This window comes from Chaetodon trifascialis, chromosome 12 (genome assembly GCF_039877785.1).
Source record: "Chaetodon trifascialis isolate fChaTrf1 chromosome 12, fChaTrf1.hap1, whole genome shotgun sequence".
In the NCBI taxonomy this organism is placed as follows: domain Eukaryota; kingdom Metazoa; phylum Chordata; class Actinopteri; order Chaetodontiformes; family Chaetodontidae; genus Chaetodon; species Chaetodon trifascialis.
Genome location: NC_092067.1, coordinates 24,945,276 through 24,959,443, shown reverse-complemented (window position 1 = coordinate 24,959,443; position 14,168 = coordinate 24,945,276). Strand labels below are relative to the sequence as shown.

General features: G+C 45.3%; 1 protein-coding gene across 2 annotated transcripts in view; it reads left to right on the top strand.

Annotated features, from left to right (window-relative positions):
• The window catches only part of LOC139340365 (inactive dipeptidyl peptidase 10-like), a 155,751-nt gene that overhangs the window by 79,223 nt on the left and 62,360 nt on the right, over positions 1 to 14,168 (top strand). For both annotated transcript variants that reach the window (XM_070976151.1, XM_070976152.1), the window contains exon 2: positions 13,455 to 13,569. In XM_070976151.1, coding sequence (XP_070832252.1) covers positions 13,455 to 13,569 — 115 coding nt within the window. The remainder of the gene's footprint in view (positions 1 to 13,454; positions 13,570 to 14,168) is intronic.

Below are 14,168 nucleotides of genomic sequence, written 5' to 3'. Positions count from 1 at the left end.
TGACACGGACAGGGGACAGACTGCAGTCAAACCTGAGATAACAGGAATTAGGAAGAAGGAACAGAGTGAGTGTGTGTGTGTGTGTGTGTGTGTGTGTGCGTGTGCGTGTGCGTGTGCGTGCGTGCGTGCGTGCGTGCGTGCGTGCGTGCGTGCGTGCGTGCGTGCGTGCGTGCGTGCGTGCGTGCGTGTGTGTGTGTGTGTGGAGATAACGCAGGACGGCTTGTAAGTGCATGTAAACGTGGAGGGCAAACACAAACCTCAGGCACCTTAATCCACTGTGATTTTACGGGTGCAGGAGTAACATCATGGCATCTTTTTAGAGCCGTATTGTGTAAATGGATGATTTTTTTAATTTATTTTTTTCTTGCTTGAAAAATGTAATGTTGCTTCAGGCGAGCTTCTGCAGCCAGAACTTCAGTGCTAATTGAGACGCCATACATCCGCTCTGGCCGTGGGTGTGCGGACGGTTCTGGCTTCACGGTGAGCTGCAGAACTGCCTCCTGAAAGAGAAGAAGAACAAAAGGAACAATTACAGCAACAAACGTCCGCAGAGACGTGCTCGACTTCTTCACTTCCTGTGCGTCCCTTCGCACAGTTCACAGCGATGGACGGCCCACTTTGAGTTTCCTGTCGCGTGAAGCCGTGAGACACAAACGCTTTATGAAGCACAGCTGATTAAATGTGCTGAACTTTATATTAAGTGTTAATTAATTCCACGTGCCGTACGCCGTTGGCATAGTTTCTCTCTGACGTTGAACTAAAGCGATTATTTTTAGTGTATTCCATGAATAGCGCTCTCATTAATATTGACGAGGTGGCTCCTGCCAGGCCTTTACTCACCACTAGTTCATCAGCTCTGCTCAGATGAAGTGCAGGAGTGTTTCTGGCAAACACAGTTTTCTGCACTTCTAGGACTTCTAGTAAGCTCTGAGGGCAGGCACGGATCGATTCGACTCCCCGGGGCAGATAATCAAGGCTCATCTGAAAGGGCAGTGATATTGATGGCACTCTACAGATAGACAGACCACCACGTTTATCTGCCGACTCTGTACTGTACTCATCATGGCTGCTTAGAGGAAATAAAGCAGCCTGTACAGTGATACATCTGTTGTGAGAGTAAGTTCAATCTTAAAGGGAAATTTATGTTTTGTTTAACGACTTGTATCTCGTGTTTGGCTGTTTCCTGTCAGAGTAAAATAATAACTGAGATCAGGGACAAACAGTCCAAAGATCAGACAGGTTTTAAATGTTAGATAATGGAGGTTAGTCAGATGTATTTGATGTAAACAAACTGATCTGTGCTGTTGTGACCAGAGTCTCACATTCCTGACATTAATCACTGAAGCTGCATCTTTTCTTCTTAACTGTGACAAACAGAAATCAGGTGCATCTCAGTTTCCATCATGCTTAGTCAATGTGTACGACAGCAGCCGTGGAAAGTCAAAAATAGTTTGTTCAGCCGTGTTATAAACGTCTGTAATGATTTTTATTCACTTCACGGCAGAAAACCCGCCGTCCCTCGTGTGTGTGCCGTGCTGCTGCTCCCTGCTGTCGTCATTCACCTCGTCCTGAAGCTCTTCTCTCCGTCTCTGTCTCGTTGTGTTGCTGCTGCGTTCCTGCTCGGCTGTCAGCTGGTGTCAGTGTGTCGTACAGTGAATCAGGAGAGGTGTTGACGATGGGAATACCTCTCTCTGCGCAGCGTAGAAAAGGAAGGAAGCTCATGCAACATGCTGTAATGTAGCGTGAGTTAGCACTTTCAAAACCATCATTCTTCCTTTTCTTCTTCCTTTGCACGACGCATTCAGCCTGTTGGTGTTTCACTGCAGTGTTGCTGGTAGTTATTATCTTCTTCAGTCTGCTAAAACATTGAATTTTACGGAGCGAGACTGACCTTCACCTTACTGACCGTAATTACATTCAAAGTGGAAATCGAGTTACTCTCCCTGCTGCTTCAAACAGAACCGTTTAGCATTGAGCGCTGCTTAGCTTAGCTTACAGTTATCGCACCAAAGGTCAACCTGTTGCCAAAATGGCAGCCTGATTGCAAAGGTCAGATGCTAACAGGCCCTAGTGAAGTGTCATTGGTGAACGAGGCGGCTCCTTTATGTGAACGACAGGAATTGGCTCTTTTGCATAGAAAGGAACACAGGACAGAACAACAGATTGATCACATGATGTGTTAGACGTCCAGAGACGTCTCACTTTGGTAAAAACATTAAGAAACAAGCATGGTGACACTGAACGTCACGCCGCCCGTCAACATACAAAACACTGTTCAGTACAAATAAAACGAGCAATAAACGTGTTAGAATTATGATGTTTTCATGTCATTTAAGGCTTTTAAACCAAGAATAATTTGAAGTTTTCTGGAAATTTAAAGGTTTAGGTTACTGTGCATGGAATAATTTAAGTGATATATGAGCATACATACCAATGATGTCAAAACGATGCTGAACTGGATTATAAGTCAGAAGCACTAAATGAAGGGCTGAAAAAGGCGTTTCTCCTCGCTGAGCTGAGCCAAATGATCTGGACTCTCCATCACTGACAGGCTTCCTCACTCCACCCCCCCAGATGCGAACCACACAAAGCCCATAACTAACCACCTCTGACATATTCCCTAATTCATCGAACCATCCATCGGTTATTAAAAATTAAAAATACATGACTCACTCTGCATTCAGGCTACAGTGCAGCAGATTTCCGATCTGTTCGGCTCTGTGGAGTCTTGCATTAACCTTGTGAGCTTCAGTCAGTCACGAAACGCTCCGCTGTCGGCCTCGGCCTTCTCTCGGCTCACTCAGACAAACACACCTGTTACACTTCTTTGTCGACTTGTTTTTGAAACTGACATTTCATGAGTCAGTCCGCACAATTGAATCCATTCTCCTCTCATCTGTGTCCTTAAAGTGAAGCATTTTTTCAGGGCTGCCAACACACAGTATCTGAACCTGCTAACAGAGTAATGACACTACTAACAAGTATTGTTTGCGTATCTGCAGGCTGTCATGTCTTATCCCTCCATTGTTGTCCAAAGGCTATTTAAAACACAGCCGTGACATGTTCCTTCATCACCATGAACACACACACTGTGGTTTACTCTGACTCAGCCCCACAAACAGCGTCCTGCTGCTGCAGATCCTCTCCAGAGAAGCGGTCGTGTATTAATCCGCAGTTGAAAATTAATCACGAACAAATGCTCCATTTCCTCCTGTTTGAGTAACATTTGCTCAAAACTTCAGTGCCGTTGTTTCAGGAGATTACTGAGCTTTTTTTAAAAAATGAGGCTATGTAGTCGCATGTCGCCAGAGTTTTGGTGTTTTCAGGAGATTTGCTGACAATAAGAAAATTAAAGAATAAAATCAACTGTCCTTTCTGGCTTTGCAGTGTAACACGGCTGTAAAGTGGAAAGTGGTAGCATTGATGAACTACCTTCACTCTACCTGTCTGATTAACCTCCATGACTGTATCTAGGGCTGGGCGATATGGCTGAAAACTCTATTGCGATATAAGTGTTTTATATTGGTCGATATCGATAATTATTGATATTTTTATGACCTTTTTAAAATAAGGATCAGGAGAAAAATACATTCAATTTAAATATTTTTATTTTAAATTTAACCTTCCTCTGATTATAATCCCCTCAGCTATCAAGGCAGAAAGGAAAGGAAATGTCAACACAACCATGGAAAACACTGAAATAATAAATGTAAAAAAAAGTGTAAAAATGTAAACAGAGAGAAACCTGAGAACTTTTTTTCTGCAGGTTTAGTGCAGAAAGTTCACAAGCTGATTCACCTTCTGCTGAATAAAATGTTTTCAGATATGTGCAGTGTTTTGGAAACAGCAGAAACTGAGGTAGACTTGACATCTGTAACATACAAACAAACAAACAAACAAACATGATAGACAGCACAGTAACACTGACTGAACTATAAAACCAGCCTAGACATAAGAACAACTTTAGTCACTCTTCTTACTCTAAACATACATGAACTATTCAATTATATTTTTATTGCAAGTGTGTTTAAAAAAAAAAAAAAAACTACGTGTAAGAGATGTTTGTAACCTGGCTTCTCCTCAGAGCTCAGTGAAGCGTGTCTTTAGCTATATGATATGCTGCTGCTTCCGTTACGTCTTCGTGCCTTTTAGATGATTTGTCATCAGGCACTGAAGCAGATACCTCTGCATGGTGGTCAGCTGCTGTGCGGTGGTGCTGCGGTTGTAGATGTTGTTGGACGTTGGCGAATATGGCTGCGCTCCAAAGAGTGAGCGCGGCTAAGGTGGTTAAATAAGTTTGTGGTGTTACCGGTCTTGGTGGGGACGACAGTCTTGCATAAGTTACAGACCACATCGGTCTGACTACGGTCCGACTTATAAAATCCAAAAAACTCCATAATGGCGAGCTGACTTTCCCTGTTTTATCGACGATTTCTTCGCTCGCTGCAGCGCTCACTTTCTATTTCTCATCTCACTCCTCGCGAAGCATCAAACACGAGACAACGAGATGGCACAACCAAACTTGATACTGTTACATGACTGGCGTGTTAGCGTGTCTCTCTCACTGATTAGTGATCACTCCCTACGTTGCTCAGTTACCTGAGAGCGAGTGCCTTTGTTCATGCAACCAACCTCGCTTCGCAACTTCAGGTTTCTTCCGACGAAGAAAAAAAAAAAAAAATCGAATGCTTTATTGAACGCCTTTTATATTGATATTGATGACGTGTCTATTGCGAGACATATCGCTATCGTTTTATCGGCCCAGCCCTAACTGTATCAAACATGTGAAGGTCGTGTGCAGTTTGCCGTGGACGAGGTGGAAAACTTCATGTCATCACGTTGTCGCAGTTGGAGACGTCACTCATGTCTTTGGCGTCAGTGCTGCACTGACATGGAAGGTGACGTGTTTGTTTTGCCTGAAATGACTCATGTTTACCTTTTCTGAAAAGTGATCTCTTGTGTCTGACTGTTGTCTTTCTGCAGCAAAGCAGGAGTAACATAAAGATCAGCCTCTGTCCTCAAAGACGTCTGTCACATGCAGCTAACAGAAAGGTGTATCCTCACACTTCAAGTCAATCTCCTGTTTTTTACCATGCTTAACTACAAAGACTGCCTGAGTGCGTGCTGTGCACACGTGGACATGGACTGAAGTTGCATCTCCTGCTCTGCAGATGTGCTGCAGGCTTTAACCACAGGTTTGAGAAATCAGAGGCTGCTGAAGAGCCTCTTCACACTCCTTCTCCATCCAGACTCTGAGGCAGAAAGCCCACCTCTGAATCCTAAACTGCTCTCATGAATCATTTCTAGAAACATTCATATACATTACAGAGACACTGACAAACAGGCGAAGCGTTGCTGTTTATGGATGTTTTTCTTCCTACTCAGGTCCACTCGTTAACCAGCTTCCTCCCTGCTCCGCCTCTCCATCCCCACTAATTCCCTCTCAACTAGCAATTTTATAGCTCGGTGCCCGCTGAGTCCTCCAATGTCACCCTATAGGTATGACAAACACACAGCGCCTCTTTCAACTGCACACAGAGAGACAATTTCCTGTCTTCACTCAGACTCATTCAGCTCCATGTCAATGAGCTTCTGTTGCCTTTGCTGCTGATGTCAGGTTCTCCTTTCAGTTTTTATTTCTCCAGATAAATGAGATTTGTTTTTGAATTGGGAGGAAATGGCTGGAATCTTATCCACAGCCTGAGGAATAATTTGCCCACGAATGTAGTCAAGTGTGTCTAATTGCGTTCAAATCAGAGATTTGACTGCCAGGGACAGACAAAGACTCTGGCACCCAACATGCAAATGACTTCTAATCATGTTTCTATGTGCAGAGAAAATCACACATAAAAGCTGATTAATGGAATTACCTTTATTGTCCTGTGTGTCTTCACATACCGTAGGTGGTGGAGCTCAGATTTGTCCTCTGTAAAGGTCTGATGCAGATGACAATGTTACATTAAACCCTCTCGCTGCCTTCGGTCCACACAAAAATCAGACTTTGCTTCCTTTTTGAGCGTCAGTGGCTTCAGCGAGGCTAGCATCAGAATTAACAAACCTTACATTACGAGAAAGCATCTTCAAATGCCTTCAGGAAGAATTCACAGAATCTGAAAACTGATTCAAAACCATCCAGCAGAGCCCTGTGCCCCCCCCCCCCCCGGACTGATCCAAAGCAAATGTCAGCTCTTAGAGGATTTTAAAAGTCTCCATGTAGCACGCGTAATGCAGGTCTTCACAGATTTATTTATGTATTATCAAACACATCATCTCTGTTGATGTAGCTGCAAAGATTATATATTAGCAGTCAGCTCTCATCACGTTAAGAGCAGCTTGATTTACAGTGACAGACACTTAAACAGTCTCAATGTAGAGGGAACGTTTTATCGCACCGTGGTGGAAACCTCAGGAGACGCACGGCAGCTATCATTGGTTAAAAAATGAAATATGACATGTTACCATTCAAGTGCTGTATGTAGTGTAAGGCACAGCTGTACCTCATATTTTATACATCAGCGCAGCCGAAATGATTATTTTGTATTGCAATTGCAATTTTGAAAGATTTTTAAAACCAAAAGCTGCAGCTGGTTTTACAGACCATGGAGCCGACTTTCAGACACATTAACTCAGCTGTCGGTAACTAACCTGAACACCATGACTGGGTCAAATAACAACCAGTAAATCAAGGACAGATTGACTCCTTAAAAACTCCACGTTCGATTCTGCAGAATTCAGGGGTAAGCAGCCCCTCCTGTCAGGCTAAAGTTGACGTTAGCTTGAGCAGTGACACAGCGATGTGACCGTTAATGACGTGTCTCTCAGCATCATGAATGTATTTTAACATCGTCGAGTAACGTCAAGTTCACCAATCAATGTAAGAATAAACGTGCAAGTTTCCGAGTTTGTTGACACACTGAACGCCTCAAATACAGGCCTGAAACGTTAAAGTGCAGCCACAGCACTGGTCCGTTCAGTACTGTACACTGTGTCCAGTAGACGCCTGCAGACGGCTGCCCTCTCTCGATGCTGCAGTCAGGACCTCTTAGCCTCACACACCGAGCGCTCGGCGTGAGCGTCTTCCTGTGCCACAGCCACACACCTTTCAGGTCAACTATTGACAATCAATGCTGAGTTTGAGTTGCCTGAACTCCCGCGTGTGCAGGCTTAACTCTGCTCTCTCTCTCTTAACCTCATTGTTTGTTTGAATTCTGCGGCTCGACTTTTGGCTTCTGACTTTTTTACATTCACTCCATTATCGTTGTGTCGCACAGCGCAGGTGAAGGCTGGGCGAGCTGCTGACTGATGGTTCAGATACATCTTCACATTACTTTTTAATAAGCCAGAGATTGTTACACGCATTTCCCCGAGGAAGACGTGCAAGTCTGCAGTTTAGTCTGATATGACGAGGTGTATGTTTTCATCCGCTAACAGTTTAACTGCAGGAGCAGAAGCAGAAGTGCTTCAGTGCTGCAGTCAAATAACAGCAGAGGATGCACACGGCAGCGTTACAACCTACAGCCACAACTGTAGAATTGATATCAGACACGAAAAAGATTGAAATACTTGTGTTTTGCTGGCCTGTATGCTGCAGCCCCTGTATTAGATCTTTCTTACATTATTAATGAGTCAGTGTAACTGCTGGAAACTCCACCAGCACATTCTGCAGAGACTGTAATCAGCAAAGCAGCAGCAGTTAATAAGATAACAATCGAAGGTAATGTGAACTAATCTTCTCCTCATTTTTAAAGGCTTATTGATTCACGGACAATAACATGGCTCCTCTTTGCTGTGAGGCCAGCAGTGTTCAAAGAAACAAAAGCAGAACAATGAAGTTTGCCCTGAGATGTGTTGGCAGAGGTTAACGACACGCGTGAGACGGTGCAGGCTTTTTTACTCTGCCTGAAGAGATTTTCCAGGTGTTTAAACGGGTTAACAGAGACTTGAATAAATGTCTTAAGAGCTCATATTTCATTTTCTATGCAGCCTTGGATGTGAGACGTGTGACTGTGGCCTTTAAAACGGCTCTTTAACAGTATGTGGTTAGCATTCATGAAGCCTTTACAGAAGGCCTCTTTAGTATGCCATCCTTGTGGAGCACAGCTTGCTTTATAGATTGCATTACCTTCACTTTCTTTATTTCTACCAGCTTATTATTGAATGCTTAGAAATATTTTTCAGATACCAGAAGCAAATTGCATGTTTTCAGCACATTTTCCAGTAGCTAATGTCGTGGTTGTGTATTGCTAATCTCAGCGTTCATATTAATGTGCGATAATAGCTTCGCTCTGCTGTGTGAGTCAACAACCTTGTGTATCTGAAACCAATATTGCAGGGACAGTGACTAATTGAGAATTATCTCACACAGACCAAAGGCCAGTGGCAGCGTCCTTGAGGGCAAGGCTGATAATGCTAAATACAATAAGATGACAACATGGAGCTAAGCTTGTCCTTTCCGATTATCCAGTGGATCAATTTCAGATTTTAAGCCCGGAGACCCCAGCACGGCTCTGGCTGTGGCTGTCAATGATTCGCGAGGCGGTGAGAAATGGTATTTCATGGGTAAACAGAAATAAGCCCGTACAGATGGCATTATTTTTTATCTCCCCCTCTGACCTGCTGTCTTTGTTAAAATGGCTCGGCTTCGGCTGAAATGCTGCTTGTCATTTGTCACGCTCTCTCCAAGGTCAGGGTCCAGGCGAGGGGAAGCTCACAGATCTATAAATAGCCTCCAACAGTGGGCTCGTTGCATGTGCGTGCATAAACACACATGTGCACAGTAATCCGGTGAGGAATAAGCTTATTAGCAGGAGTTTGATGAAGATGGCAGGGGTCTTAATCAAACATCTCAAAGGCAGCATTAGCGTTCTGATTTTACATAATGTTGTGTCGCTCGCTCCCTCCCTCTGAAAATTAAATGTAGGCCAGTAAATACAGTAAGTGTGTAAGCGCTGAGACGTATTAGAAACATGCAGCATTTTCAGCGTTAAAGTAGCGACAGCTCACGTCTGGATACGCACACACCTCCATGACTGTGTTATGGCTTATTACATCTGTGGTGTTTTTTTAAAGTCTCCAGCTGAGGGAGAGAAGGGTGGCAGCCACCGTGCCCCCGTCCAAAATGAAAGATTTTGCATTAAAGGGACAGAAACACAGCGAGCGCTCCTTTCACAGTGTCCCCGCTAACCCAGCACAACACCAGACTGATCGTACAGTACACACAATGCAGTATAAGTACTACGAATGTACTGTAAGTGGATAGTGTCAGTGCAGCTCCTCGTCTCCCTGCAGTCGTCTTCTCTCTCTGCTCTCATTATAATCCTGCTGTAATAATGAAAGTCAATGTTATTTTTTACGTTCGCTTGTTTTCCCTCGGTTTCGGGGCCGCTCCCGCTATTTCAGAAACAGATGATGTGATTAGAGGAAATGGCTTCGGTTAGCCCACAGCTAAAGCCCAATGACGGCCGAGGGACTGCTTTGCAGCAATCAGGGGGGTTTTTCTCGATCGTCCTCTCGTCTGCTTTACTGCTTTATAACACAGATGCCCTCCTGACGTTAATTATTTAAGATATTATGGAATCATCTCACCGTGACTCGGATACTGCGAGCTGAAACTGCAGGCGGACGCTCTGACACAGGCACGACTCGGCCTGTGGACGCCTTTGTGAAGTGTGTGAGGATGTAACCCTGATGTCAGCGGGATAGCATCACCGCTGTTCACTCAGCTCGGCCCCTCAATCCTTCTCCAGCAACAAATGTGTCCCATCATTGCCTGTGGTCTGCTTGACCTCATGAATAATTGATTGTATTGATTGAGTGTGATGCTGTTTGCTCCAGAGACAGACAGGTAGAATTACAGTCAGTCCGTTTAATTAAATGAGGGCTCTAATCGTTGTCCTGGTTGCATAAATGAATAATAACTGATGGGAGTAAAATAAGAGGCTGGAATACGCAGGCGTGTAGTATTTCTGGAATTTGGACACCGAGATTCAACAGAGTCTTCGCTTTCTTTGACTTGTTCTAACCCTTTGTGTGGAGAGACCCTCAGGAGGGACGAGAAAAGGGATGGAGCTCACTCCAGAAGCGAGACATCAAGCACCGTTCAAGCATCCGTCCTTGAAAAGACACAAGTTTCGACCTCCATATTGTCCTCAAAACCAGCTGCCTCGTCAGCAGCATGGGGGGACATCAGACAGACGAGGGACAGATGTCAAACACGCCTCAGATCGTGTGGGTTTCTCTTCAGAATGTCCTCACGTTGGTTTGCTAAATTATTGTGTTTCAGTGAAGCTTCATCCCTGTTTGGGTGGATGAAACACTGCATTCACGTGGCGAGCTGATTCGCAGGCAGGCGGGCGGGGTGGAGGTGCAGGACTGTGACAGAGGGATTCAGGGCGCTTCCTCCAGCAGTATGCAGCAGATTCAGGTGCTTCTCAACACCAGGAAACGTCCACAGAAAGCAGAGCACTGATTGCTTCAGCCCCTTCTTTTCCAGCTGAGTAGATGTGATTTGTTGCTCTCTGCCTCTGGCCTGAAGGAAATACGTTTTCCTTTGTGCTACGTCGTGCGTTGGTTCATGCTGCTCTCCAGCTGGGTGTACTGTTAGCACACTCAACACCTCCTCTGGTATCACTGTCGGCGCCTTTGTTGCAATGACACTTTGACATTTAGACATATGTGTTAATGCAGTCGGCGTAGATATGCCCCTGACGCCCGAGCGCTTTACAGAGACTCTTTGTCAGGTGTACTGCATACAGCCTGTTGTACTGCATACCATGATACGCCGACAGCTGATGATTCCCACGCGCTGCACAGACACACGTTTATAAGTGGAAACGCATGTGACCAGCTCCGACTGTCAGACACACACTTCCTGTTGTGATGTTGAATATGGCAAAGAGTATTCAGAGTCTTTACATAAGTAAAAGTACTAATGCCACACTGTAAGATACTACAAGTAAAAGTCCTGCGTTTCAAACCTCACTTCAGTCAAAGCATGTGTATTATCAGTAAGTAAAAGTACTCAGGTTGCAGTAAAATGTTGCCTGTCAGTGTTTTCCTCTCTGCTGTTTGTGGATTCGTATCACTGCTGTCGATGTTTGAGCTCATCTGAACTCCCTTAGATCCTGTTGGCTGCTTTAATCTGCAGCAATGCATCATATTCAGTAAGATCGTCACATGTTTGTCCTGTGAGAACCACGTATCTCCAAGACGTTTGACGAGCTCAGAAAAACAGCCTGTTTTCAGCGTTGTGACGATGTTTTTCCAGCTGATCCAGGAGTCTTTTTAAAGAGTTCATTCAGTTTTCTTAACCCATGAAGGGTTCATCCTTCAGTTTATTGCTGCAGATGAAGTGCAGTAGAAGTATAAAGTTTCATTAAATGCTAATACTGAGGTAAAGTAAAAGTACCTTTAATTTCTACTCAGTTGCAGTACTTGTACTGAGCTGACTGGTGGAGGAGAATGGGTGGATGAAGAGGTACTTTTACTGGAACAGGCTTTCATCCTGGTACTTTTACTGTGAGGCTCAGAGAAGTGAAGGCGGTGGACTTTCTGGCTCTTACTGCCCAGCCTGTCAGGGGTTTATTTATAACCCTGAGTGGCCCTTTGTGGCACACTCGCACCTTTATGTGAAGGAAATGAAGACATTTTTAAAGCAGAGGGACAGAATATGCTCTCAGGGAACATTTTGAGCTAGAAATGAAAATGCGCCTCTTTAAATCATGCTAATGTGGGAGGGCAGAGGTTTGGATAACACTCATTAGCAAGTCTTTTGTTTGTTTGTTTTAAAAGCATTTTTGACTGAAACCATGACTGCAGCTCTTATTGGCTATAAAAGAGCTCCTGAGGGCCCCATCCTGTCCACTAGTCTCATGGATTTCTCTAGAAAAGCACTTCCTGGGACGAGGGTCGAGCGGTGGCCATAAAGCCCGGCTGCGGTCCCGTTCCCTCTGCTGGCTGACCGTTTATCAAGGCTTCCTCTGTAATGGTAACGGAGAAACTCAGCGGGTCAAAATTCCCTTAGTGCTTCCATCATTGCTCATAATTGAGTTAATAAATTGAGGATGATGATTCAAAAGTGGCTAAATAGGAAATTGGGGGAGAAGACGAGATAGAAAGTGAAAAAGAGCTGGAGAAAGAATCTCATGCATGGAGGCACAAGGGCAATTTACAGACGGCACCAGTTTTCAAGGACACGTCAGCGTTCTGTGGTATTAATGAAGCGAGCAGCGGCCCAAGTCGTGATAATAGATCAGTCCTACGACTCCAGCGAGGGCTGTGGGGGACGTAACGCTGAGACCATGTGTGTCTGCGGTCACCGTGTCAGGAAGTCCATGTAGTCTGAGGAAGAGCCGAGTGCGCTCTCGTGTCCACCTGTTACTCAGTCTGACGACATCAGCAGAAAATGAGCGGCAAACAGGCGAAGCTCTGTTAGATCGGGGTCGTAGCTGCTGGCTTCGTCTTCCTGTCTGCTGCTCTGTGGTCTGTGAGAAATAACAGGAGGTGCTTCAGTCATAATTGGCTCATCAGTCAGTGTGTGTGACGTTTCCAGTCTCGACTATGAGCTGAAGAAGCGAGCTGCGCTGCTTTTAAGCCGCCATGTGAAGTCGTTAGGAAATGGATTTCAGAGAAAATCAGACAGATGTGAGGAAAGCTTCTTTGTGAAAGCGGAACCCAGCTCTAATTGGCAATCATTTTGCTCCCCCTCCCCTCCAGCCAGGAAGCCAGAAATCACTGTATTTCACCTGCAGGGTTTTGTGGGTAATTGAGGCAGGAGATGCTGCAGTGAGGAGGAATTTATAGGGGTGGGGGCTTAATTCACCTTATCAGAAGCAGCAGATTTGGTGGAAGACCCAGTTTAAGAGGCTCTAATGGAGGGTCTCGGAGATGGAGTTGCAGGCCGAAGCTTCACAAACTCTCCTGGAGCTATTTCAGAGCAGATGATATCACAGAGCGTGCTCGACCGTCTCTCCCGTTGCTCAAATCGAGCTTTTCTGTGTCCAGTTTGACCGTCGGAGCCCTCGAATGCAAACGCCTGCTTTATTCCTTATCTGTAAAAGATGAAGCGGCAGCTCCGTCTGAGGGTTATAACACAACATTCAGCTCAGCTGGAGTGCGACTGGTGGGTTAGAAGGTGTGATTCAAAGGAGCGGCTGTCCACGCGGCGACTGAACGTCCACTCTTTCAGCACTGAAGCTCAAACCAGACCCGGCGAGCGTCACTCTTCAGACTTACGCTGTCGCTCATGCAAAGCCTTTCGTTAATGCCTGTAAAGTGTGCAGGCGACTGGGTTGAAGCACCAGTGCGACTCGTGCTAACAGCAGCCGCCGGCAGCACCACGATGTGTGGCGCGAACTGTGCGTGGTCGAATTTACCTCTGAGCAAATGTGTAATAGACTTATATTCAGCGTCTGCCTCCTCTCCACCCTGACCTCCGTCTCTCTCGCTCTTTGCAGGACCTGGGTGGGGTGAGTCCTCCTCAGAGGAACTGGAAAGGGATCGCCATCGCTCTGCTGGTCATCCTGGTGGTCTGCTCCCTCATCACCATGTCTGTCATCCTCCTCACACCAGGTAACGCCCAGCGGCTGTGCTTGTGCTCTGCTCGTACATCTGCTCCACTGTTCAGACTTTGTCCCGACATTTTTCACAAGTCTACACACAGAACGACCGACGGCACATCATGCGAAAATAACTTTGCATGACACCAAGGCATTAAAGCTGCACTTATCGAGATTGACTCTGTGTGATGATGTGTGAAGGGGATTGCTCACTGACAGTCACCAAACCCTCAGTTCCCCTCTGCTCTGCACAGCTGTTTAGCTTCTTTTAGTTCATTATTTTGCTTTCAGGGCCCACAAATTCAATTCTGATCAAATTTTGCAGCCTGTTCTGTGAGCAAAAGGAGATTCTGATTCAAGGATTTTGCATTTGATGTCAACAAGAGTCCACACTGCTGTAAACATGCTTAAAATTCAAGCTTGAAATAGACCTAAAAGCCAGTGGATCAGCAGATTATCGACCTGAAGGAGGCGTCAGTGGGGTTCAGCCCTCCTCCAGAATATCTGGAATACTGACTGCTGACAGTGAGACCATGTGTCAAACCCAGTAAACGCAGATGCTGCTCATGTTCATGACTTCACGTGAATGCTAATGCTCCTGTAGATAGGCTA